At 48.9% G+C, this 27466-nt stretch overlaps 2 protein-coding genes across 5 annotated transcripts; both read left to right on the plus strand.

Annotated features, from left to right (window-relative positions):
* Positions 1-287: 287 nt before the first annotated feature.
* On the plus strand, positions 288-461 carry CTXND2 (cortexin domain containing 2). The gene has a single exon (XM_067569614.1). The coding sequence runs from the start codon at positions 288-290 to the stop codon at positions 459-461; it is 174 nt and encodes a 57-aa protein (XP_067425715.1).
* A 1032-nt stretch (positions 462-1493) lies between these two features.
* SETDB1 (SET domain bifurcated histone lysine methyltransferase 1) lies at positions 1494-27352 on the plus strand. Of its 4 annotated transcripts, none has more exons than XM_067569631.1 (22): positions 1494-1528; positions 2596-2812; positions 3290-3462; positions 4623-4660; positions 4903-5002; positions 5544-5714; positions 6391-6592; positions 7267-7340; positions 8861-9051; positions 9652-9781; positions 10250-10388; positions 12964-13122; positions 13572-14174; positions 15042-15158; positions 16591-16760; positions 18168-18799; positions 20054-20082; positions 20562-20694; positions 21975-22140; positions 22827-23038; positions 23823-23911; positions 24476-27352. In XM_067569631.1, the coding sequence occupies exons 2-22, from the start codon at positions 2601-2603 to the stop codon at positions 24591-24593; spliced, it is 3858 nt and encodes a 1285-aa protein (XP_067425732.1). In that variant the 5' UTR covers positions 1494-1528; positions 2596-2600; the 3' UTR covers positions 24594-27352. The 4 variants fall into 4 exon arrangements, with proteins under 4 accessions (XP_067425732.1, XP_067425735.1, XP_067425736.1 ...); XM_067569634.1 differs by having other exon boundaries at positions 3290-3450; XM_067569633.1 differs by lacking the exon at positions 1494-1528 and adding an exon at positions 2387-2506.
* The last annotated feature ends 114 nt before the right edge of the window (positions 27353-27466 follow it).

The raw sequence follows: 27466 nt of genomic DNA on the forward strand, positions 1-27466 counted from the left end.
TTATGATAGCTCCTTTTGGTCTTAAATTCTATGAGTCTGTGAGCTGAAAGGGTTTTCTGACACAGCAGGTAATATGGCCCTCCTGATTCCTTACTTAGCTCTTTGGGCCTGCGGCTGTCTTTGTGCTAAGTTTACAACACCTAGCACCATGGGGACTTCACTGGAACCTCTAGGTGCTATCACAATGCAAATTATTATCAACAATGATTTCCATCCCAAACTCTGCCGTGCAGGTGATGGATGCGCTGGAGCTCAGAGGACAGAGACGGGAGTGAAGGCGGAGCCCTATGGAGAGCCCGACAGTGCAGCTGTACATCGACGTGGACAAAGGCTTTGCCATTGGGTTTGTCATCCTGATGTGTTTCTTCCTGATGGCCATGATTGTGAGGTGCGCTAAGCTGATCATGGACCCGTACAGTGCCATCCCCACCTCCACTTGGGAGGAGGAGCAGATCAACTGACTGGCAACAAAGAGGCGGGAAAATGGCTATTCAGTTCCATGTGGATTGGCTCCTTGGCCTCCTGCCATCCCTCTAACTGTTTGCGCAACAGAATCGAACACTACGAAGAATGCACAGTACCTTCCATCTGAGGCTCTCAAATCACTTTGCAATGACCTCAGGTTCATAAAACCTCTGGGAGGTGAGTGAATGTACTAAGTCCCTGGTGTCAAGTGAGCCAGGGGCCAAATCAGGAACAGAATTGAGTCGTCTTGACTCTCCTCCTCTGAAACAGCAGATTCTGGTGATGCGTTATTGACGAAGACAGTAGCCATCTGGGCTGGCCAAACCCCACAGCCAGAGGGAGTCGAGTCGGAGGCGGTGGTTTATGCCAGGCAGCGGTCTCCACAAGGGGCAAGCAAGGGGTTGCAGACCAGCGTTTGTGTGTGAGTCCTGCACGCCCATCACCAGGGTTTCTAGCACCGGGTGTGTCTCCTCTATGTCTTTGTGCGTGGGGGTGTGTGTGTGCAACCACCCCCGAGCCAGGTCCTCGCCCAGGCTTGAACTTCGGACCTCCAGGACAGGCCTGGGCCAGTCGAGATGGAGGAGGAGCTCTGGGGGCATGTAGCAGTAGTAGGCTATTTCCCCTCCTGGTCCCTAGCAGGCCCAGTGACTATTCTGGCGGGGAGCCCGGAATCCTGGGTTCCATGCCCGGCTTTGTCACTGAGTTGCCCTGGGAGCTCGGGCAAGTCACCTCCCCGCCGCCGCCCCCCCCGGCGGCACCGCCTCCTCCCCCTTTAAGAAAAGCCTCAGCCCGCTAGTGCAGCGCCTATAACAACGGGCGCGCGCGCTCTCTCGCTCAGAGCGCATGCGCAACGGCCCAACAGACCCGCGGCCCGCTAGCCCTATAAGAGCGCCGCCCCCCCAACGCCACAGGCGTCGTTGGCGCATGCGCAGTATACCGTGTGCCTCGTTCCTGTCTCAAGCGGAGCTTGAGCTTCGCGGGCTACCGTCGCCGGAAGTGATGTGAGGTCGCATCCGGTCCCGCCCCCCCCGGGTCCCAAACTGTCCGCTGGCTGGGGAGAGAGGTGAGGTCTCTGGAGGCGGGAAGCCCGGAGGGGGATGCGATGTGGGGGGCGCGGGGGAGCAGGGGCTGATGGGAGTGAGTGGCGCTGGGGCGGGCTGAGCTGGTTCGGTGGCAGGGACGCGAGAGGTGGCGCTGGGGGGTGGCTCCAGGGAGTCAGGGGACAAGAGGGGGGGGGGGGGGGGGAGCCAGGACCCCTGGAGCGGAGGTGGGGATTGAGGTGAGAGCTGGGGAGCCAGCGGGTTATGTGGGGGAAGCTGGCGCCATGGGAGCGGGGGAAAGCAGGGGAGTCAGAGAAGAAATGAGGGGAAAGTGACCCCTGGGGGGAGGAACAGGAGCTGGGGGAGCTGCAGCCAGCGGGGTGGTGGGTGGGGAAGCCGGGTGCCGGTATCTAGGTGCTCTCTACAGGGATGGATGCGTGGGGAGCTGCCTTGGGTTATTTGCATGTATGTACGGTAGGGCTGTTGGGTTCTGTTACCTTTTCTCTCTGGTTAGGCAAGTAGAATTTGGACCACGGCATTGGAGTGAGCCCAGCGGGGTCTGGGCTGGCTGTGAAGGGGAGGGGTGGGAGGTGTTAGGGGAAGGGGTGGTGAGGTGGAGACTTTGTCCAAACTGAAATTCTAGCTGTTTTAGGGACCCTCAGCCCCCCTAATTAATTTACAACCACTTCCAATAACCCAAAATGTCGATACTTTGGTTTAAAGTTTCTGTATAAACAAAATGACCCTGTATAAAACCCGCTTTATGTTCCTGCTTCCCACTCTGTTGCAGGTGTACTAGAAGCAGCATTCTGAATAGTCCTAAGCAGTGTAGCTTCTTGTTTCCAGAACAAAGTATAGTATTTGAAATGATGTTGAACTTTTTCTGATTCCATCTAACTGTTCAGTCAAGTCAAGTGAAGCACCAGTTCATGTGCATCTGTTGCTGATGCCAGTTGTCATATGCTTATGAGGCCTTGTGCTGCAGTCAGGATAGTCTAGAGGTAAAATACATACGCTGTGGTTTACGGAGTGTATGATAAAGCCTTGAAAGCTTGCGTGGTGTCTCACTTCTTTACTGCTTTGGTTTTAGCAAAAATGGATTCTCAAGAAGTAACAGAGTTGCAGCAAGAAGTGATGGAGGAGTTGGGGATCTCTATGGAAGAGCTCCAGCAATTTATTGACGAGGAGCTGGAGAAGTTTGAGTGTGTGAAGCAGAGGAAACAACAGCTGGAAGAGCTGGAAAAGAGTGTGGAACAGAAAGAAGCAGAAGTGGCATATGTCGACCAGCTCTTTGATGATGCTTCAAGGTGGGCACACATTTGCAGTGGCAGCTTTGTGTTGAAGAGTGGGCTAGTGGCTGTAACAAGGAGAATGCTGGAACTGGGAATTGGGTCTCAGGACTCGCAGGTTCTATTTCCATCTCTACCCCTGACTTCCTGTATGATCTGTGGACAAGTTTCATGCAGCCAAATTTTTGGAAGTGTTCACTAACTTTGAGTAGTTCGGTGTCTGTTTGTATGTAGTGCATGAAGCAGGATGATAAACCACAGTATGTGTGGCTTTGCGTTCTTCAAGTTAAAGTTTGTCCAACCCCTAATTATGGTTTACTTATTAGGTGAAGTCACAATTCTGCTTAGTGTTAGTAATGGCAGCAACTGCTGAGTAGTCCCTTAATGTAGCAGGTACTGCTGTGCAAAACCTTATCCTCCTGGGAGGAGTGGGATACAGCTGTACTCATCTTGAAGCTTTCTCTCTGCCCCTCTTTTTCCCCCAATACGCTGCAGAGCCATTGGTAAATGCGAGATACTGGTAAAAGATCTCTATTCCAAGCTGGGCCTTCAGTATCGTGAGAGCAGCTCTGAAGATGAGGACTCAGCTTCCAAGCCCATGGAAGTTATCGAAATCCCAGACGAGGATGACGACGATGTTATGAGTATTGATTCGGGTTGGAAGCGCAGTTCAGTGTTCCATGTGGCATTGGAGAGTGGGTTGGGCAAGGGAGGGAGATGAAAATGTATTTCCCGGAAGAATGAAAGGGGATGGGGAATTGATGAAGGAGCAACCTAAAGGACATGGGTTAGGACTACTGTTCTTCCGGTGGGGAAGGACCAGATGGAGACTCCTATGAAGTCTGGTGGAAGTGTAATGAATGGTGCTTGCAAAGTCAGTACATTTGTTCCCTGAATTGAAAGGGGTTCAGTTGGGAAGCTCTCACATGACGCTCCCCTCTCCATTGTCCTGCTGTCTCAGGAGTCATGCAGATAAGCTGCAGCCAGCACTCAACAGCCAGAAGGACTAGTTAGCCTGTCCCAAAGCACAGCTTTTTGGTGGGGAATAAGGAGGGTGAAATGGGAGAGGATCCTGGGGAATCCTCTCTCCTCAAAAAGAGGCAAAATTTGGGTCATAGGCTGAGATCCTGAGCACTCAGCTCCTATTGAAGTTACTAGCTGATGTGGGTGCTCAAGATGTGTCCCTCAGTTGTCCTGAGCTGCTGTTTACAAGGATTTCCTGTTTGAAGAGGGATGGTTTAATGGTATACGCCTCAGTTTTGAAATAGGAGGACTTCTTGGAACTACACATTTTAACCCAAGAAGGATTGACATGTCCCTCCAGTCCTCCTTAAGCATATAAAATGAGTTCTGTTAAGATTACAGTGTGTGTAATTCTTGGGAGAGTCCTTACCAGCAAAAATTCTGAATGACCTGCATAGATTTTAAATGTTCTGTAGCGCTTAAGAGTTAAGGCCTGTCCAGGTACCCAACACCAAAGCTTTCCCTTGCCTGTTGACCCCAACATTTGTGCGCCAGTTGTCCCTCTGGAATGGTGCCTTTCACTTCAGAGGTGGCTTCATTTCATGGGAGCTGTGAAACTTGTCTTAAGTGGCACGCTGGTCCCTGGGGTGGAAGTCTTTGTCTTAACAGAGTGGATCTTTTAATAATGCTTCTAGACCTTTATACTCTAAATTATACTTTTCCTTTGGAATGGATGTTTTTTCTCTACCGCCTTCCATTGGCTTTGGTGTCTTGGCAGGAGGTGGTTGTGGTCTGATTTAGACACTTTTCCAGCATCAGTTCAAGCTTCAAGTGGCTTTTCCTCTTTTCTTTCATTAAAATATAGGTGATACCAGTAACAGAATCTCAAAGGATCAGACCCTGGTGAGTTGGAAAAGACATATGTTATAATGTACTCTTGTATTACAAGTAGCGATCAGGGTGCTATTGTTCTATGCACTGTACAACATTGCAGTCCTTGCCTTGGAGGGATGACAGTCTTAAATTTTGTTGAGCTTCCTTGAGAAACTTGTAGGACAAATCACGTTGAAGTTGCAGCCCCTCAAAAATATTATTTCATATTAAAAAGTGTTTTCATTTTCTATCTCCTCCTTCACTCCCTGTAGCTTCGAGAAGCTATGGCTGCAATGAGGAAGTCTGCCCAAGATGTTCAGAAATTTATGGAAGCTGTTAACAAAAAAACAAATGCCCAGGATTTGCAAAAAGGTTAGTGTCTGTGTGAGGGTAGTGCCATAACTGGCTTAGCTCTTTGTCCAGGTGCCCAGCCTTTGTATCTCCAGTAAAGACAGATCACTGCTGTTCTGAGATTGAAAGTGATTGGGAGGATTGCAATAATCCTTCTCTAGACTGTTACAGAAAAACCACTGTCTCTTTTTTTGCTACTTGTCTGCTAGAAGGAACAGTGAGAGGGTTCGTGCCCCAAGTTTAGATTTTGTTTGACAATCTTTTCCAAACCCTAGTAGTAATAGCAATGTTTTCATAATGCTTCTTTTTTGTTTATGGGCTTGGATTTACACCTGACCCTGCAGAGTTTGCCACCCAAACATTGCAGCACTCGGAGCATGAGAACCTGAAAGTGAAACTTTACTAGCTTATGCCGAATGAAATAGCATAAATGGTGGAAAGCTTATGAGGTTTCTAGCTTGTCCGGCTCTAAACTGAAGTGGTTTTAGATACATAGATGATAACTTTGCTTTGAAAAATGGTTTGACTTTACATCTATCCTCTTTTGTTTTCTCCTGGATAGATGGGCTGTCCTCTCCACCAAGCTCTGTAGGCGGGTCCCAGCTGGTGAGCTCTGGGCTTGTTGCGGGTGACCTCAGCAATGATGGTGATCTGGTGGTTGGTATGCGTATCCTAGGCAAGAAGAGGACCAAGACGTGGCACAAAGGAATTCTGATTGCAATCCAGACAGTAGGTGAGTGAGTCCCACAGTCTTGGCTTTAAACTAGCCAGCTGTGTCTCATGGTGAATGCAACATGCTAAACATCATTGTGAATTTAGTCGCCAAGATGTGCTAAATTTGCTGTCTTCCGTGCATAGAACAGGTACGGCATGGGTAGTAGCAGTGCAGTTTGCTGCCATGTGGCCCTGCCAACTAGATTTGTCAAGATTTCCAGCATTCTAGTCCCAATTTTATCATGGAGTGGATGGTGGGACAAATCTTATCATCTCTCTGTTCTGCCATTTTCCCCCTTTTGTAAAAGGGGATAATACTTGTCTGTCTCACAAGGCTGCCAAGGCTGAATGTCTTTAGGGTGCTTTCAGATCACTGAATGAAAAGATGCTGGATAAGTGCAAAATATTCTAACTAGGGATGATAAATTGTGGTTTTAGTAATCTTCTGAATTGAACAAGTAGGTTTTTCTACCCCAGATCATAGACTTGAGCAGATGTTTTTTCTATGCTCTAGTTCAAACAGTAAATTAAGACAGGGAAGTCCTAGGATTGTGTTCTACAGGAAGTCGGACTGCATGGCTGCAATGGTTGCACCTGGCTTTATAATCTAATGAGGTTCTTTTGAGTAGCAGGATCTTGGTGTGAAGTGGCCGGCGGGTCTCATTGGCCATAGCCCTCTTTAAAATGCCTTTCAGGGGCCGGTAAGAAGTTCAAAGTGAAATTCGACAACAAGGGGAAGAGCTTGCTTTCCGGCAATCACATTGCGTACGACTATCACCCCTCTGCCGAGAAACTCTCTGTCGGAAGCCGGGTGGTGGCCAAATACAAAGATGGGAACCAAGTCTGGCTCTACGCCGGCATCGTGGCAGAAACTCCAAACGTGAAGAATAAGCTGAGGTACTAAACAACTTTCATAGTGGCTCTGTGGACGTGGGAGAAGAGATGGACGTGATACACCTTGACTGTAGCAAAGCTTTTGATACGGTCTCCCACACTATTTTTGCCAACAAGTTAAAGAAGTATATGTTGGATGAATGGACTAAGGTGGATAGAAAGCTGGCTAGATCGGGCTCAGCGGGTAGTGATCAACGGTTCAATGGCAGCTGGTAACAAGCAGATCAAGGGAAGTGATTATATCCCTCTTTGGCACTTGTGAGGCCACATTTGGACTATTGTGTACAAGAAGGATGTGGACAAATTGGAGGGAGTCCAGTGGAGGGGAATGAAAATGATTAGGGGGCTGGGGCACATGACTTATGAGGAGAGGCTGAGGGAACTGGACTTAGTCTGCAGAAGAGTGGGGGGGATTTGATAGCAGCTTTCCACTACCGGTAGAGGGAATTCCAAAGGATGGAGCTAGGCTGTTCGTAGTGGTGGGGTTGTTCTGTGCCTGTACAGCACCTAGCACCCCGGGGTACTGGTCCACAACCTGGGCTCTGAGGCACTACAGTAACACAAATAGCTGAAGACACCTCATCCACAGGCAATGTTCATGAGCACTACTTTCCTCACATAAGGCAACTTCATAGCAGTATTAAATACCTGTCCCGTCTGCCACTCTTTAATTCCAGGTTCCTGATCTTCTTTGATGATGGCTATGCTTCTTACGTCACTCAGTCGGAGCTGTACCCGATCTGCAGGCCATGTGAGTGATCTGTGTGTTTGCACACCCCTGGGCCTCTAGCTAGGCTTTGCTGGGGCACTGTCCTAGTGTTGGAATCAAACGCTTTGCCTGGAGAGATTTGCTATGCACAAGCAGCAGCAGGAAGTAACTATCAAGTCTTGCATGTGGAATGTGTCTGCAATTTTTGGCTTACAGATGCTTTAACCATTTAAAATGGCTGCAGTGATTACTTGGCATAATGGAGCTGCAGACACTTCTGTATCACAGTATCTTTTGTCTGCCTCTGTTTTTTATCCTATTGCTCAAACAGTAGAGGCGTATGCTTTTGGAGGTGAGACTAGATGATCATAATGGTTCCTCTTGCCCTTAAAATCTGTGACCCTACTGGAGAAGTGTAGGAGGGTGTGACCATCCCTCAGTCTCAGAGAGGCCACATGCCCTTGCTGTTACACCTATGAAGGCACACTCAAACGGGGAATTAGCTGTCTCTGGGGCCCTAGCCCTCATGGCAAGGCAGGGCAATAAGCAGATAAGTATTCTGGCCCTCAGCTGTGGCACAGCCAGCAATCAGTCATGGGGCCCAGGCCCACAGATGGGGCGGGGCACCCCCACAGTCTAGCGACCAATGCAGACCTCTTGGCCTAATGTGGGGGGGGGCTCTGCCCGAAGTGTGTGGGGTGGGGGGGGAGTTGGCAGTGGGGGGGATGAGACCTAGGCCCACTCTACTCCACCAGATCCCAGCCCAGGGCCGTAGCTGGAGGGTTCCACCACTGGGTCAGCGGGGTCCAGCCATAGCATGCTGACCTGTATTCAGATAGCAATGCAGCTGGATTATAGTTTGGGCTGTAGTCCCTGGGCTACTTCCTCCCTTCCCCTCCCCTCAGGGTGTACCTGCCTCCAGGGGCTGTCCTCCGTCTCCCTGGAGTACACTGCCAGTGGTCCTGCTAGCTCCTCAGTGTCTGGCAGCTCTGATGAGTTGGGCGAGTCCTCGGAGCAGCGGAGGTCTTCTTTGAGCTCGATTCCCAGTAGCAGAAGAGAGATGTCTTTCTCCTCTGGTGGCTGTCTCTCACCTGAGCTAGAAGGCTGGCCCTTTATACTTCCAGTTCCTGTCCCGCCCCTCTGGGGCAGGCATGGTCTTCCTGGCTCTGCCCCCCAGGGGGCAGATGGTGGTCCCTCCTTGTCAGTCTCTGATGGAGGCCACACCCCCTCACTACAGGAAGTTGGTAATGGGAACCAGGATTTCCTGACTTCAGATCCTTCAGACACTGACTCTTTGGCCTTGGGAGAGTCACTTCATCTTTCTCTGCCTACAGGTGCTCATCTGTGAAATCAGGATTGCAGCATTTAACTGTCTTGCATGCTAGGGTTGACTGCTTGAAGCATTTTGAAAATGAAAATCGCTCTATTATGATCCCTTATTGTCTTTTAGACTGCCTTATGTCGTCTCATCTGTTTTATGTAAAATAATCTGGAATATCACCAGAGAGGCTGAAGAGAATATCTTTGTAAAAGCCTTCTCCCCTTTTTTCCTTTCCTAATAGTAAAGAAGACCTGGGAAGACATAGAAGATGTTTCCTGTCGAGATTTCATAGAAGAGTACATCAGTGCCTACCCAAACCGCCCCATGGTGTTGCTGAAGAGTGGCCAGCTGATTAAAACAGAATGGGAAGGGACCTGGTGGAAATCCAGAGTGGAGGAAGTGGATGGCAGTCTGGTCAAAATCCTCTTTCTGGTATGGAAGCATTCCCTGCCTTAGAAATGAGGGAAGCTTGGGTTTATTTTGCTGAGATGTTTCCAGTCAGGGGATGAGGACTTCACTTCTCCAGTAGGTTCAGGCTGGACAAAATAAGCTTCCTTGCCATGGAAAGTGAATTAAAAGGTGTACTGGTTACTGACCATGGGATACTGGATTAAATGGCCCTCAGCTCTGATCCAGTCTAGCAGTTCCTCTATTCTGTACGTTGACTTGAAGATGCCCCCTGAAAGACTTTTGTTTAAAATAAGTGGGTCTCCTAACAAGTGCTGGCTCTCTTCCCCATTCGTTCTTTCTAGCTGTAAAAACCTCACCCTTTGTTCTGTATTGTACATGCAGTGCCTCTAGAGTACAAGCTATTCTGCCTGCTTTTGACACACTTTTCCTGTTGTGTGATGCAGAGCACACTTTGTGCGCTATGATTTATAAATTCTGAGTTTTAACACACTGTGGAAATAGTGTAACCTTAATGCACTTTTAATGGACTTCAAATTTTGACGTACATACATACTTCTTGTCTTGAATCCCAGACAGATGTTGTGAACGTTACAATGTTCTCTCTCTCTCCCTCTGTCACAGGACGATAAACGCTGTGAATGGATTTACCGTGGTTCCACACGCCTGGAGCCTATGTTCAGTATGAAAACCTCCACGGCCTCCACTCTGGAAAAGAAACAAGGAGGGCAGATGAGGACTCGTCCCAATGTTGGTAGGTCACTCCACTAAGTGTCTGTCTCAGGGCATGAACCTAAACTGCTTTCTCGGGCAGGACACCTATGGAAGCTTTGACCAAATCAGGACTACAAGTAGTCCTGCCTGAGAAAGCAAGACTTGATGAGGAAATTAGTTATATTAAGAGGCCAATCTTTTGGAGATCATTGGCCACACTGGACTGTCTTGCAGCACTAGAAAATGGGATTCTTGCTGTCTTACATCCAACTTAACCGTTCTCAATCTAAGCATCGCCCACTAGCTGCAGCACTGCTGTTTGCTAGATATTCAGGGCCATAGTCATTGGACTGAAGTCTTTCCAAAGAATAGATTTGATTGTTAAAACAATCTGCCGTTCACAACTCAGTTGCGTATCCTTCTGTAACCATAACTGGAATCTACCAGTATCTTGCGGTTAATTAATGCACCAGACTTTGGCTGACGGAGAGATTCTTTCTTCCACCAGGTGCTGTGAGGAGCAAAGGGCCTGTAGTACAATACACCCAAGACTTAACAGGAACCAGCACCCAGTTTAAACCTATAGAACAAATCCAAGCAACGTCTCTAGCTGCACAGTCTGTTTCCCCACAGCCTGCTGAGATGGAGTAAGTACCTTGTTAATTCTCTGCTTTCTCTCTCTGCTGCACCAAATATCTCCAATTCTTAGTTGTTCCTGGCTCTGTCCCTTTCCATGGAAAGGAGTCCTCTGGTGTGGGTTTCTTCCATCACTTGGCTTATTTCTTGGTTGCACAATTGTTTTAATTCCAATGTGGGGAAACTGTAGATTAAGGCTGATGGATGAGTATCTTGGGGCGGGGAGGCTGATAGCACAGTATTCACTGAGCAAAGTGTCTTGTCCTTGTTCAATCCTAATGCTTCACACTTGCTATATTTCCAAGTTACAAAGTTTGCTGCTTCTCTGAATTACTCCCTCATGTCACGATCCAGGCATTGGCCCCTTGCTGCTTTGCATTCCTCAACTTGGACTGACCGGCTCACGGACCTCACTGACTTACAAGGCCCTGAGAATTCAAAATCATTGGTTGGTCTTGATGGTCATGGACCAGACCTGATCAAGCCAATCTCCGACAGAATCCAAAATGCACCTTCCGCTGCAAGAGGCACGAGTTGGACACTGTCAGAGGCACATCCTAGTGCCAAAGGAGGACTTGATGAAGGAGAAATGCAGCATTGCAATGGAGATGGCGTGTTGGAGAATACAAGACTTCCTGAGCATGTGTGTTGGGACTTCAAGATAAACTTCCTAGGAGAAATAGATACTGTCCCTGTTCACTTTTGTCACCACTGTGGATTTCCCATCAGAATTTATGGACGCATGATACCCTGCCTACATGTCTTCTGCTATGACTGTGCCGCTTTGCATGTTGAAAAGGGAGATAGGAAGTGCCCAAGTTGTAGTGAATCTGTGCAGCAAGTTGAGCATTACACACGAGATTCTTTCCAGACGTAGCAGCCTGCAAGTAACACACTCTGCTCCATTGCCTGTAGCCCTGAATGCCAGTGAAATGCAAATCCTTCTGCTCCTGAACATAGTGGCCAACTAGTAAATGCCCCCTCCACATCACTCTAACCCTAATGCTCTCCCAAGACTCATTAATCCAAGCCATAGGTTCATTCTTCCTCTTTACATTGTCAAGGGGAGAGTGCTACTCATGTGGTGTCCCCTCTGCCTTGAAGAACGCAAAGCTTGGCTTCTCATTCTCCGGTCCCAGGGCCACGTCCTCAGATAAGACAAAATCTAGACTTTCTTGCTACTATTAAAGTAACTCGAACTGAGGAGGCTACAGGAATAAGTAGCAGCACCACCCATAGACAAGAAGAGAAGTCTATTAAGCCAAACGGCAAGATATAGACTCTCTCTAGTGGTCTGATCTGCACTCTTCTGTAAGGAACAGCCATTGCAGTGGTTGCAAAATACTCTGGGGTCTTGAATCACAAATATTTTTTTTTCCCCCCTAAGATCCTGTCTTCAAAACACATAGTTGCAGCAAGTGGCTCGGACTACAGCTGTTGTTCTAAACCCCTTTGCCTTTAGCGTGGCAAACTGCTGCCGAGATGCTCGCTTGCAATAGGTGTCTGTGTTCAGTTAACATGACAAGTATTGCTGCTGTCCAAAGGGACACTGTTGGGTTAAAAATCCTCCTCGGAAAGACGTTTACAGTTATGGTGAAGATCATTAAAACAAAAAGAATGGCATCTTTGCCTGGGTGTCTTGTGTACTCATAGCGCATCGCTCTGACATTGGCTGGCCTGGTTTCGTTCCTGGTCTTTCACTTTCAGGTTCTTGTGCAATGCCATGGTGTTGGGATTGCAAGTGCTGCAGGATAACGGTCTTCTTCCAACCATTTTCCACCGGATTTAAGTGTTCACAAACATCTCTTGGTCCTGGATTTTAGGACTCGTTTTACATTAGGTTGTTTTATATATCCCCCCCTCGCCCCGTCACAAATTGTTTGACATACAGTGATTGGTTTCACGTGTGGCACGTTCTGTCAGTCTGTGCATAATTTGGATTGGAAACCACCTTCATCTCTGCAAAGAATGAGATTTAACTGCGCCCTTGAGTGCCCATCATCGTCCAGTACAGATGTTCTGCCTCACTCCGCAGTTTGACTTCCCTTTTGTAACTGATTCACACTGGTCGATATAGAGATGACCTATGTTCCCCTCACTCTTGCTGTCAGCTCATGAGGAAGAAGAGCATTGCAAGTGGGAAACTTTAATCTCTCACTGATGCTGAAAAGTGCCACCGATACAGATCCCAGGGGCTCTGCTTCATTTCTGCAGGCCCAGGTATCTTTGGATGTCCTGGGTTCTCTTAAATGCCTGAAGTTAGTTTAATATCCTCAAACACCCACCCTATTCCCCAAAAATCCCCTGTATGCCAACAACATTTTAAAAATGTAGTTTTTGTATTCAGCCTGGGTTCCCTGCCGTGTGTGTATCCTAGGGGGTTGAGCAGATTATATCATCACGCAGAAAATCTTTGCTTGGGTCTGTCTCTGGCAGGCAGCAGTGGGCTGAGCCCTGCCACGGGGGAGGGTGGGTGAAATCATGAACTTCCAGAGAGTGTTTTCAATGCCAGGGTCTGTTTATTAACCCCTGCCGCTGCTCATGTGAGCATCTAGTCTTGAAATCGTGCACCATTCTTCTTTATAGAAGCCCCGAAAGCCAGCTGGCTCAGTCTAGAAAGCAAGTGGCCAAGAAAAGCACATCCTTCCGTCCTGGCTCCGTGGGGTCTGGACACTCTTCGCCTGCTTCTCCTGTCCTAAGTGAAACTCCTCCCCTGGGAAAAACTGGAGTGAGCCAGCAGTATCGGTAAGCAAGTTCTAGTCTAGTCCGCTTTTAACATGCATGTTGCAGGATCCCTAGGCTCATGCATATTTTACATGAGAATGTGTGCTGTTTGTACCGCACCTAGCACATTCGGGGCCTGGTCCATGACTGGGGCTCTCAAGTGCTGTGGTAATACAAATAGTGAAAAGACCTGCTCTTTTTTTTTTTTTTTTTTTTTACAATGGCGTAGGTGTGTGGAGCAGTTCCCAGTATAGAGTGGAAAATCTTGTCCATCCTCAGCCACCGTAGGGTCATTCCCGTACTCCCTGTGGCTTTTTGCTCAGTGTAGTCTCACAAGGGACGTGCCATTGACTATCTTCCGGTGCCTCCAAGGGGGCTTCGCATACCAAATCAATCTGTTAGTGTTGCTTTTCTCCAAGGGGAGGATCCTTAGTGTCTCTTCCTTGCTGTCTGTCTCTCTCACATGGAAGCTATTCTAGTGGCCAGCCAGGCAGCAGTGCAGTCCAGCCATTCCACAGCATGATGGACCGGGTGCCCAACGAGCCCTCGTACCGAGCCCCGATGGAGAAGCTCTTCTACCTACCCCACGTCTGCAGCTACACCTGCCTGTCACGGGTCCGCCCCATCCGGAGCGACCAGTACCGCAGCAAGAACCCCCTCCTCATCCCACTTCTCTATGACTTCCGGCGCATGACTGCCCGCCGCCGCGTCAACCGCAAGATGGGCTTCCACGTCATCTACAAGACGCCCTGCGGGCTGTGCGTGCGCACCATGCAGGAGATCGAGCGTTACCTCTTCGAGACGGACTGTGACTTCCTCTTCCTGGAAATGTTCTGCCTAGACCCCTACGTGCTGGTGGACCGCAAGTTCCAGCCCTACAAGCCCTTCTACTACATCGCAGACATCACCAAAGGCAAGGAGGACGTGCCGCTGTCCTGTGTCAACGAGATAGACACCACCCCTCCTCCACAGGTGGCTTATAGCAAGGAGCGCATCCCGGGGAAAGGGGTCTACATCAACACCAGCTGGGAGTTCCTTGTGGGCTGTGACTGTAAAGACGGCTGCAGAGACAAGTACGTGACTCTATGCAATTCCTCAAGCCTCTGGGCCATGCGTTCCAGGAAGGCTTTGCTGTGTGTCCTAAACGTTAACAGCTCCTGGCTCCATTGGCCGTAGTATGTGGGTGGTGATAAGAAAACACATCTCAGAGGCAAGGGCCCTGCCCAGAGAACACTGTGTCCCCAGTTCTAGGCACTTGGCTTGAGCCTCCCAGCTGATTGTAGCAGCGGAGGGATGCTTCGGTGTTCTGAAAGTGTGGCAGCAGCCCTACTATCCAAGATTGAGACTAGGTTACTGTTTCTCGCCGATTTCCCAAGTATTCTAAAATCCACATTTATTCAGATTGTCTCAGACTTTTTTGTCTTGTGTGAGCGCAGGTTAGGGGGTCCCAATCTGAGGTCGCTTGAGTACGGGGTTTCCCCAGTACAGCCCACAGTAACATTTTGTTTGTTCTAATTTCTTTTGCATGTACCAAGGGCTCAGATTATGGCTCTGATCCTCCCCACACTGATCTCTCTGGGTTGCTCTTGGCGAATTTCCTGCACCCACTGCTCCTTTGGGGAAGCAATATTACAGTTGTTGGGGGGTAAAAGCTGGCTCTGCAGTGCGGCTCGAGGCAAGCTGATGGGCCAGAGCCAGTCATCTGTGCACGTGCAGCAGGACAAGGGCTCTGTTGCAAGCCGGGGTTTGATGGTGACCTGCCATCAGAGTAAGTGGGAGGGTTTCAAATGACATGCTGTGGCTCCCATGTACTGAGTCCTGCCCTTGGCTGAGTGTCCCAAGTATCCATAGCCCCTCATGGGTACATGACTTGAAAGGTGTGACTTCTTTTGTGAAACCTGTGTAAAATAAATCTTTTGGGGGGGGTTTTGTGACTTCAGGTCTAAATGTGCCTGCCACCAGCTGACGGTCCAAGCGACAGCCTGCACCCCTGGTGGGCAGATCAACCCCAATTCTGGCTACCAGCACAAGAGACTGGAAGAATGCCTGCCGACAGGGTGAGTAGAGTGCCATTGTGCTTTCATTGAGCTGGATTTGGCCATACTGATCTCAGAATCTGACAACGTATTGGAGAACTAGACGTACACATTGGAATATCTGCCTTCCACTCCTGGCTCTTCTGCTAACTCCTATCATTTGGCAAGACACTTCTGAACCCTCATCACTGTAGTCACCAAGTAACTCATCTTAATGTAGTTATTCTCAAAAAAAAAAAAAAAACCCCAAAACACCAGATAGGGCACTACTCTCATTCCTGTTTTACAGATGGGAAAGTGAGGCTCGGGTTTAAGTGACTTGCACCTAGTCACCCAGGAAATATGGGATGAAGCAGGGAAGTGAACCTGGGTCTTCTGAGTCCCTGACTAGTGTTATAACCACTGCACCAGCCTGCCTGTAAGAAACCTCTCCATATGGAAGGCGGGCATAGCGCAATTGTTCCTTTCATGTGTTGTGGCAAAACAGAATTAGCTGTAAAGCTCTTTGAGCACCTCCATTGATTCGACTGTACAAGTGCAAGGTATTGCTAAGGCTCCAGGGCACATTGTCCAAGACGTGGCAGCAAGGATGGGTTCAGCTTCTTTGGCATTCAAATGCAGCAGGCTGGATATTCCGAGACAGCTTCAGATATACTACAGAACTGAGATGTTGCTGAACATGAAGTATGCAGTCAGTGGTAGTCGTGTCATGTTGCTTAATGCTCTAAAGGAAGGCACTTAGGTATTGTGGTGATGGGCACAGTAGAAGAGTTGCTTAATTACAGTGGATCGGCTAGTCCACTTATTTTCTAGTAATGCTATCCCTGAATTTTCAGTGTACTTCTGTTTTTTGGGTTTTTGGTTTTTTGGTTTTTTTTTTCCCCTTCGGGCGGTTTTTTTGTAACACAATTGCATTGGAGAAAGCTGGGGACTTCTGCACCAAAGTATTTATGCATGATTTCATTCCATAGCTGTCCAGCTGTGTTACATGGGCTGTCTCTCAAATCCCCCAGTACATCACTAGAAATCGCTTGCATCTTATGGCAAGTGATTTACTTTGGACTATTTTTTAATCTATACAGCAAAAGTCCATTCCTTTCAGATGCTTCTATCCACCTCTACCTGTAATAGGGACAGGCCCTGTGCTCTTCGTTTGTAAAAACTGTCATCAGTGGGTTTTAAATCCGTTTATGTAACAAGCGTTACCAACCTGTATGATGCCATGTGCCCTCTAGAGCTGAAGGGTGGGATTCTCTCTTGTCAAAATATCACATCTACAAACCCAGGCAGTACTGAAGTAACATGTCACGATGCAAACGCAAACTAGGTAAATGGAGAGAGTCCACAATGGGTGTCCTGGGTGCAAATCTGGTTGGTGGTGGGTTTTTTCTTTTTGAGATCAGTCTGGTCTTGGAAACTTGCAGAGCTAACCAACTGCTTTCCCTTTTCCCAGAGTCTATGAATGTAACAAGAGATGCAAATGTAACACAAACATGTGCACCAATCGCTTGGTACAACACGGACTCCAAGTCAGACTCCAGCTATTCAAGACTCAGAACAAAGGTTGGGGAATCCGCTGCCTTGATGATATTGCCAAGGGCTCTTTTGTCTGCATCTATGCAGGTACAGCTGACATTCCTCAGTGATACTGAATATCCACCTGGGTAAAATAGTGCACCACTAGCACAGATCTCTCTCAAAATGTCTGCTCCTACAAGACTGCGCTACTATCGCCAACAGTCACATCAGTCGGATACTAAACTACCCTTCCTTAAACACAACAAGTATTTATTTCAAATGATACTGTCATCTAGGTTCTGTTTTTACAAAATTCAAAACATGAACAAAATTGTCACAAACCTTCTGGCATGCAGGTTAAACTTCTATTTTTCCAACTTTTTTAAGGATGCACTGCAATTTCGGCACTGCTTCTGCCCGTAAAAAGGAAATTCGGAAACCGCTGTGCCTACAATGCCAGTATTGAGAAGTCAAGCACTCTTCAAGAGTGAAGGCTTCCCTTGCGTTTTTAATTCAGCAGCATTCCACATTCCTGCTTCCTGTTTGTTTGAACAGTCCAGCGCTGGCTTGCCAATAGTTGAGGGTTGGGTGCTTTGGTTTCTTAACCTCGATGTTGCCTCAGTGCTAGTTTCTTATACAAACTTGTGTTCTTGGCCTACATGTTTAGATATTCTAGCCTGTATAGAGAACAGACACTCTGGGTAATCAGTCTTTTTCCCCTTTCCTACTCCCCAGCAAAGCAGGAGACACACTGAGTACCTCTCTTCTGAGAGTCCCTGGTTGGACAAGGCTGTCATGTAGTCATTAAAGTGCAGTAGGTAAAAAGGGAAACCCCCTTACTAGTTAGTTGGGCCAGGTTCTCCCTGCTGGCTCTGTAGCTTGTTTCGGTGACCTGCCAGGGGCGGTCAGCAGTAGGACTGATTGGAAATGCTGCCTGAGATTCCCTCAATTCTCTAAAGGCTGGGCTCCCTGGCTGTACTATATATCTCATGATGCACCATATGCTTGCCGCTTGCATTGTGGGAGATGTAGTTCCTCAGGGGAGCCCAGCATGTAGAGGATAATGGGATGTGAAGGTCCTGAACTACAGCTCCCTTGAGCTGTTGGTGGTATTTCAATGAAATTTTTTTTTCAGTTTTTGGGTGTTTGGCTTTTCAACAAAAAGTTGCATTTTTCCATGGAAGCCAGACACTTTTTCACCCAAATTGTTTAGCCAAAACCCCATTTTCCATCGAAAAATAGCTTCCATGGAAAACTCTCTCAACAGGTCTTAGCCAGCTGCTGTTACACTTCCTGCTCAGTGATTCAGAGGTCAGCCAGAATCAGGTCAGGCACGCCAAGCTGTTTAACTCTCACTGGTCCAGAATACCTCCTTGCCTTAGCCAGAGGCATGGCATGTTTTGTTTTCAGAGCCCAGCGTGGGGGTAGGCTGCTTTTGCCCCAGGCCTGTTTCCGTTTGAATTCTTGAAGAGCTAATCCCCCCCTGAAGTTCACGCCGTGCTCCTCTTCCAGGGAAAATCCTGACGGACGACTTTGCCGACAAAGAAGGGCTGGAGATGGGGGACGAGTATTTCGCCAATCTGGATCACATTGAGAGTGTGGAGAACTTCAAGGAGGGCTACGAGAGCGACGCCAAGTGCTCCTCCGACAGCAGCGGCGTGGACCTGAAGGACGAAGAGGAGGAGAACACGGGCACTGAGGAGCAGGAGGAGTCCAACGAGGACAGCTCTGACGACAACTTCTGCAAGGACGAGGACTTCAGCACCAGTTCGGTGTGGCGTAGCTACGCCACCCGTCGGCAGACCCGGGGCCAGAAGGAGAACGGCTTGTCTGAGACGGCCTCCAAGGACTCCGGCCTCACCAGGCAGATAAGCCACGACGAGGCTGCTGCCACCGCCACCTGCAAGTTGCCCGTGTCTGAGGAGACCTCCAAAAACAAAGTGGCCTCGTGGCTGAGCTCCAACAGCATGTCGGGCAGCTTCCAGGACAACGATAGCGCCTCCTCGTTCAGGATGAATGAGACCAGCGAGGTCAAGGCAGGCAGAATGGAAGTCCTGGGCGACAGAGAGAAGCCCTCCACTTCTGGGCTGGGGGGCAAGGAGGCCTTTGGCTTGGATGCAGACTCAAAGATGCAGAAGAAAGAGGTAAGCGAGAGGCTGTAGTGGGTGATTCTCTAGGTACGTGACATTCCCCATTGCTGAGAACCCCTGGGAGATAGAGTAGCGTCAGCCCTCTTTATAGGTGGCAAAACTGCGGTTCAGAGAAGGGGAATACCTGGAGCAGGGCGCTGATCTCTGCTATGCCAACCTTGCATGTTAGTTTTTACTGACATGAAGATCTGAAGTTGGTTTTTTTGGTTTTGGTTGTGTTTTTTTTTTTTTTTTTTTTTTAACTGTCATGGTAAACTTTTTACTGACATCACTAAAAAATACCATAAACAATACGATAATGTCAAAAAGTGCATACTCACAATATTCTGAACACAGGAATTTGGAATTACGCAATTGGTTTAGCTGCAGTTAATTGATCGGTCGGGTTCTTTGGGCGAGTGCAGTAATAGAAAACAGGAAATTGATAAAATCATGGCCAGTGTGGTTTTATGATACGAGAATGATTGTCATCATTCAGAATCACGTCAAAATACAATGTTTTATTTCTACCCAATTTCAACGACATTTTCATTTATTTACGGGTTTATGGACAGTGTTAAAATTCTACCTTTTTTTTTCCCCCACTAATCATCCATAAATGTATGGATAGTTGGCAACCCTGGGGATTCCCAGGGCTGTGTTCCGCTAGTGCCATTTTGTACAGCCACCATCGCCTTCGTATCAGTGGGGTAGGGAAGCATTATCCCTGTTGCAAAAACGGGGGGAAAAGAGGTGCAGAGAGGGCAGGTGACATGCGCAGGGTCAAACAAGGAGGCTGTGACTGAGCCAGAAATAGAACGCAAGACTTTAGACCCATGCCTGTGCCCTTCTGCTCGATCATCCTTCCTACCCTAGCATACACATTGACTCAGTCAAGGGATTTGCAGCATTGAGTGGAGAAGTGTCAAAAGACCTAAGCGCTAATTTACATAATACCCAATTACTTGGCTAAACCAGAGCTAACGGGAACATAGGAACACAGATTTAAGGCCCAAACATGTGCTGAGCAGAGTAAGTGGGTCTTTTGGAAATGAGATTGGAAACTAAGCCCTTCCAGAAAGCTGGGAAGTCCCAGATCAGGGTCTAGCCGGGGGAAACCAGTACCCAAAAATCTGTTGTACAGCACCTGGGTCTGATGGCCAGTGGGTTACAGTACAAGTATATAAGAAACTAGATCTATATTCACAGAAAGCTCAATGCAGCCTGGAGAAGAGGTTTTAATTGTCTCTTAAATTTTTCTCTTTGTAGGAATCTGAAGAGCCAAACAAGCTTTCAACGTAAGTGTTGAAATATTTGTGTTTGAGTGAAACCTTGCAGCTCCCCAGTGCTGGCTAGGTACTTGTACTGCTACAGTCACTGTAGCTTGTAGATGCCTCCCAAGTAATTAAGCTAGCCTCTGTGTACGACTAGTGAGGAATATCCATGGTAGCTGACTGTTCCGCACAGTCAGATATACATGTGAGTGATAAACCAGCTACAGGCCAGCAGAAGGGGCTGGGAAAGCTGCTGTGTTACTACCAAGGCTGGTGAATCCATTGCCTGTTAGGCCATGGAACAGGACTAGCTAGATTAGCAAATTACAGTCAGGTGTGACTGTCTCTTACCTTCTCCAGTTCTGTGTCAGACGCTTAAGACGCTCCACTTGGCAGCTGTGTGTTGCTGTTGGTTTCTGAGAATCCCTAGGGCAGGTGGTGAAGATCGCTGGGAAGTGACATGGGTGAATTGTTTTGTTCTTGTTTTGTTCCTCCCCCCCCAGGGCGTCCGAGACAGGCAAGGTGTACGGCTATAATCCAAGCCCCATGAAACTCGAGGGGATTCGGAGGCCACCGAGCAAGACGACCATGCACCAGAGCAGGCGGCTCTTGGCTCCTCCACACCAAGCGACCGATGTAAGAATGATGCTTTAGGGCCTGAGTTTTGAAAACTGGCCTGTGCATGTGGGGTTCCCATTTTGTGCTGCAAAACTGCAGGCTGATGTGAGGCCCTCTTCAAAATAAAACCCTTTGTGTGCTTATCTCCAGCCTGATTCAGAGCCAGCCCCAGTCCAGTGGATTATAGTTGCTGGTTCCTTGGGGTTGTCTTCCCAAGGTTTGCATTGAATTGCAGGCTTGTCTATTTGGCTTTTGAAGTCTCTGGTTCGCTAATGGGAAAGCGGCTGTTCAGTGACTTGTATATCTCTGGTCTAAATGAGTGAAAGACTCAGCTCTGGGGACTCTCACGGGCGTGGGGTTCAGATGATTGCTAGAATTAGTGTTAAGAAGGAATTGACCCCACAGCACATTGACAGGGACTGTAGATTTCCTTATGCCTTCCCCTAGGACACTGATCCATGGCTCATCTGTTAGGCTCAGAGAGGGCTATCCCACATGGCTGATCTCTTGCCGTTCCAGTGAGCATGAATGGGCACTGGTGCATCTGGGTGCTTCCAGCCTTATTTCTTTCTGTAAGAGATCATTGAACTCCAGGCTGTGCACTTGTGTCCTGTGATCCTTCGCTCTTTGTGTGTCTCACTTCATACAACACCGGGCACGGTATTTGGTTTTTTAATCAAAACACTTCCTGCATCAACAACTCCGAAGTGCAGAACATAGAAAAGGCAGCTAACCAAAAAGCAGCCCTTGTTGCTATTGCCCAAGTCATTAAAGGTGTTGTGTCGCTCCGCAAGGCTAAGGGTGTTATCCCCCCTGGTCTGGTCAAATACCACCTTGGGCTTAGTAACCAGCCTCTCAGAATGGCCCCTGCAGCTGACACTGCCCATTATTCTTTCCCCGTACTAATAACTCTGTACTGCAGTGCTGCTTTACGCAGTTAGCTGCCACCTACCACTCCAGACACAGCTGCACATTTCGGTGGCTAAAATCCTTCCTGTCCAAACAGTCTTCAAGTCGAAAGGTGCTGTAGAAACTTTTCTGATGTGACTAGGCCTGGGCATCAGGGTTCGGGGGTTGTTTCTGCCTTTTCCACGCGTGTGTGTTTAAAATGACTTCCAAAGGATATCGTAAGGGTATTTTATTAATGAATAACCAGCTTTGATAGCTGCACAATATTTAATCTTGGTTCTTGGAGAGGGGAATTGGAGTCTTTAGTAGCATTCTGGAGAGGCATAAAAAGATGCTTTCCGCCTGCATTGCAACACCTCTGAGACACTGTTCCACATGCGTGTTTACAGGATGTGCTGACGCTGTCGAGTAGCACTGACAGTGAGGGGGAGCACGGACAGCCGGCAGCAGGACAAGCACAGGGCACCACGAACGATAGTGATGACATTCAGACCATTTCCTCTGGCTCAGACGAAGAAGACCTGGATGATAAAAAGAATCCCTCGTCCGGTCTAGGTATGTGCTGCTTCAGCGTCTTGTGACAGGAATAACGGGATTAAACAGGGAGCTCAATACAGAAGGCAGATGCAGGAGAAGAAACTGTTCAGAAGCAAGCGGCAAGTGTTGATAACATGATAAATGTCTCTAGTGTCCTGGGCAGAATAGCTGTATCCACATATTACAAGTACTAGTCCCAGTGCAGCTGACTATAGACTGAATTCTAATCAAGGCCTCACGTTTCTCACAAGTGACTAGTGGTTTTTTGGGTGCCCAGCTTGAGATACTTTAAAGGGACCTGACTTCAGATGATAGGTGCCTGGCCCTTCCTGAAAATCAGGACCCTTTTAAGATATCTTTCAAAGGGCACCCAAAATTAGTCATTCTTGAAAACTTTAGGCCTGAGATTCTGAAGATTTTTGTGGATTTCAGGGCATTGACTGGCATTGTGCTGGGGTCTAGGATCCTCAGTCCCAGCTGGGGTGAGGATTCAGGATTTTGTCCCAGCTCTAGAAGCCGACTCCTGAACGGTTCATGTGTCTTGGATGAAACAGGATAGTTTGTTAGCAGGCAGCGTTGGTTGAGTTGAACTGATTTCAATTCACCACTACCCACTTTTTTTAAGTCAAAGCAACAGCACTGTCTGAGACCCCTTTAAGGAAGTGAGAGGAAACCCAACAGTGATTATTCCTCTCTTTTGGCAGGGCCTGTTAAAAGGCAAGTGGCAGTGAAATCTACGAGAGGCTTTGCCCTCAAATCGACTCATGGGATTGCCATAAAGTCGACCAACATGGCATCAGCTGACAAGGGGGAGAGCATGCCCGTGCGCAGGAACACCCGCCAGTTTTATGATGGTGAAGAGTCCTGCTATATCATTGATGCCAAACTCGAAGGGAACCTCGGCCGTTACCTCAACGTGAGTCTCCTGTTCTTGTGGGTTCTGCCGGGTCATGCTGCAAAGGGTGTTCTCCAGATATCCTCTAGAAGCTTCAACGGTGCTGCCGGGTTCTCTGCTTCGGTGTGATCTGAGCAAACATTATGCAGGAGTCTCACTTCTTAGGTCTCCTTGCGGGCCAGAATCTAGCCTCCAGTGTAAGTTCCTCTTTTGCCGTACTCTCAACTTCAGCCCGGCCCTGGAGGGTTTACTCTTCGTGCTGACGCTGTTAGGCAGGGGGATCAGTAACTGCCAGTTGTGGTGGCTGTAAGTTGACATCTGCCCGCTAGGAACGGAGTCCTGTGTCACTTCAAACCTCCATTACTGAGCTGGCCCCCTGCGGGGTGCTGGACTTGCTGACCACCCAGCGTCCCGTTCAGCTTTATACTTCTAGGATTTGAAGGTGAAAAATAACCTGTTGCTTGTCTGCTTTAAGTTCATAGGGGATTCCGTAGTTTGTCACTCTGACTCTAGGCTAGTTTAGCAAGGAAGTGAAACCTGTCCAGCTCCGTATGTATTACAAGACAGAACGTTATGCAGAAGCCGTTCCTTTGAGTAAATATTGCTTTTCGTTACATGTGCGTCTTGTACACCATGTGTTGTAAGAAAACAGCAGCTCCTATTTCAATGGGCTTAAATCTGATGCAGTGTCCGAATTGGCAATATCCCTGTTTAAAACTACTGCACGCTGTGCGTCCCCCAGCCTGCTTGATCCATGCCTGACACAAGTGCCTGTCCCTAAGTGGGCGTCTCTTGTCCTTTACAGCATAGCTGCAGCCCCAATCTGTTCGTGCAGAACGTCTTTGTGGACACTCATGATCTCCGCTTCCCTTGGGTTGCCTTCTTCGCTAGCAAGTAAGTGATCTGACCCTGCCTGGGGGGGGACTTTGTTGGCTGGGGGGCTGCTGTTGGCTACACATTGCTTTGTAGTTCCCGATGGTGCAAGAGGCTTAAAACTTCACCAAGAGGCAAGGACCCTCCCCAATCTTTACTAATGACTTATGCCCTGAGGAGTCTAATGAGCTCTTGTGACTAGACCCAGGATGGAGGAGCCTGCAGCAAGGCTTCTGGGCTCTTCTGGGCTGCATCCAGTTAGTGGGTGGCAAAAGGGTGACAATGCTCCTGTCACGGCCTCTGTTACTGTAGCATATGGGCTTAGGCCCAGAATGGTTCAGTCTGTGGAGAGACTTTCAAAGACCCAATGTGCAGTTCAGGCCCCCCCCCACCACCTCCATGCAAAGCTTGTGAAACGCTCACCTTCAGACGGGGCTGGTGGTGCTGTCAAAGCACGTCTCGTGTGGACGAGCGGGCCTCACTTGGCCATGTCTGCTGGCAGAGATCCGCATGCTGCCTGGGGGACCACTCTCATCTCCTCCTGCCAGTTCAGTAATGCCCGTGCCTGCCTGCCTTCCTTCCCAGGAGGATCCGAGCCGGGACAGAGCTGACCTGGGATTATAACTACGAGGTGGGCAGCGTGGAGGGAAAGGAGCTCCTGTGTTGCTGTGGAGCCATTGAATGCCGAGGCAGGCTGCTCTAACCCCGCCGGTGCCGCTGCCCCCACCACGGAGGAGATGGGCTGCTGGGCCTGGAGTCCCCAGCTGAGCCATTGAAAGGTGGATTCCCAACCACAGGCCTCATCCCTACCCCCTGCACACCCGTGTCTGTGAGGGTGAAGTACTGGATTTCACCTGAAGAGCTGTTTTTACATTGTTTGTTCATCACTAACTATTACCAAGCTGGGTACAGTAGCTTTGTTCACTTGAAAACGTGTGTGCAGGTGCAAGGTCCCCTTCCCCCCACCCCACGAGCAAGCTCAGGGGCTGGGCTCTATGGGCAAGGCTGCGATTGATAGCGAAGGTGACGTTCCCAACAAGCTCCCTACTGGCTCTGGATCACCGCTTTGACTGGGTGACTTGACGAGCAGGCAGGACAAAAGGCTGCCAGGCTATGCCCTCCGCCAGCCAGCCAGCCTCTACTGAACAGGCAGGCGCAGCAGGGTTTGTTCCTCTGAACACCAGCTGGCCACACTAAATCTTCCACCCAAAAAAACTAGGCACCCACACTTAGAATGGGTGCCTTCTATTAAGAATATTTCAACTGAGGCCACCCTTTCAGAGAGAGCAGGGGTAGATCCTCCAATGCAGCACCCAGGGCACGGGGGCATCTTACGTGGATTTCACTATGGTATTGCTTAACACGCGGGGAAGCCTGGGGCGAGTGGACCAATATTGGATTTAGATCAGAAAACCTCTTAGAAATGAGATCTTTGTACTACTCTGCCATCTTCTTCTTGTAAAAATCCACCCAACCCTGTTCACTGTTGAAGGCAATAATGTATGCGTCTCTTCAAAAATCACCACCCCCTGCACTACCCTGTGAACTGGCTCGTAGCCCGCCTGTTTCTAAGTCCCTGCCTGGATGTGATGCTCTCTCAGGCCAGGGGGGGGCTTCTGCAGGAGTGATCAGGCAGTTGCTTGAACTGGCCTGGCTTGCTAGAAACTTACCCAGCTGTGCTGCGACTACCGCACACAAAGTTCAACATGTTCATTTTCTCTGGTCTCTTTTCATAGCACCCCGGCTCATCGGGCAGAGCTGTGCTGTTGCTTCCTCCTTCTACCCAGCAGTCAGAGCACGGCTGGTGCATAGGAACCTCTGACCACCATCACTAGTCAGTGAGGGAATAAACACAGGGCTTGAGGCACTGTGAGAGCCCCTTACTTACTCCCGTTTCATAGTAGCCCTGGTGGTTCCAGGGTGAGAGGGTCAAGTCAGGTGAGGTTATATTTTATGGGACCAACTTCTGTTACCCTGCCTGGCTAAAGGAAAACAAGAAGGGTATGAACCCCCAGGGAGGGGCAGGAGGCTGGTACTCAAGCACAGGGCTGAGGATGCTTAGATTGGTCTCTGGTTAAGTTAAAACTCCATCAAATAGCAGAACATAACTTTAAAATTACAAGTCGTCTGCAGCGCCAAGAGTGAGGGGCTATTCTACCTGTCCCCTGGCCAGGCGCAGTCACTACCTGAGAGCACTGCATGACAACCTCCCTCCTCCTTCAGGCATCAGGTGTAAATTCTTTCACCCAGCTTTCCCTGTGGCAACAGATGCCAGGGCAGGTAGTTTGCACTCAAAACAAATCTAAAAATACCTCCTCAGAGGAAATGTTTTTAAAGATCTGGGTATAGCTAGGGTCCGATGCAGGTTTGCGTGAAGAGCTTAATTTCCAGGGGATGGAAACATGCTCTACTGCTCTAAAGAGGCTGCTGCACCCATCTGGGTTCAGGAGAGTGAACAAATAATTAGCTTCATTAAAGCCTCCATGAGCTCCTAATCCCCTTTAAAAACCTAGTTCGTTATGTCCAAGGCAAAGCATTTATTTACATCCAGAGCTGGAACAGAATGGGACTTTGTTTTAATGAGCATCTCTCCCCTAAAATGCTATCCAGCGGGGGATTTCTTTGTAACCGTCTAGAGATGGAAACTGAAGTGGTAAAATCGAGTCACTTTCACAAAATGACAGTAACTAATCGCCCGGCCTGGGGGACACACCCACTTCCAGACTCTGGCTGTGCTGAGTGAACTGGCAGACACTTGCGGGATCAGGCTTGGACAGCTACTGTGTAAACACGCATACAGATGCGGTGTCTGTTTTGACCTGCTCCCTGGGTTTCTGGGGGGCCAGTCTCAGCCTTCCACGAGCAAAGCATCCTGGCTGCAGGGGAACACGCACAGCGTGAGGCAGCTAGAGCAAAGCTGCTGAGCGGAGTCTGCTCCCCCACAGAACAGCTGCGCCTTCCTTACAGCAAACGTCATTTGAGGCCTCTTTCGGCAGATGAAGGCACAGGAGCCTGTTCGAGTCTCTGCCCATCCAGCAAGTGACTGACTTTTAAGGGGTCCCTATGCAGCATTCACCACTCAAGAGCTGCACTTTAGCTTCCTCAGCCTGCAGCAGGTTGGACTCAACTCCCAGTTTAGCTGACACACACTGGGCCTTGTGCATTGTCAGCTCACGAATCTGCCAGAACCATCAGCACATGCCACGGGAACGGCCTCGGCAAAAGGAGATCCCCGAGGCACTAGCTGTCCAACCGCAGCAAGACCCACCTGCCCGTCTGAGTTCAGGGTGATTGGGACTGAACTAAGCTAGGGAAGGTAACTAACTACGTGTACGGTTGGCTCTCTTTCACTCTGCAGGGGAATGAAGCCAGTGCAGGGCCATACTGCCCCCCATGGAGCACACTGCTACAAAGAGCGTCAATGCAATGGGCCCCCCCTGCTGAGCTAGTCAAAGGGATGAAGGGGTCATGGGAACAGAGCTTCCCCGGACCAGCAAAGGGGGATTGCACCTGCACAGAGAACCACTGCCCCGTGTAACTCCACCCTCACTGAGAGTGAGTTTGACTGTGGACTTT

Source organism: Emydura macquarii, unplaced genomic scaffold (assembly GCF_026122565.2).
Source record: "Emydura macquarii macquarii isolate MOO-44397 ecotype Brisbane River unplaced genomic scaffold, CSIRO-AGI_Emac_v2 contig_2924, whole genome shotgun sequence".
Taxonomy (NCBI): Eukaryota; Metazoa; Chordata; order Testudines; family Chelidae; genus Emydura; species Emydura macquarii.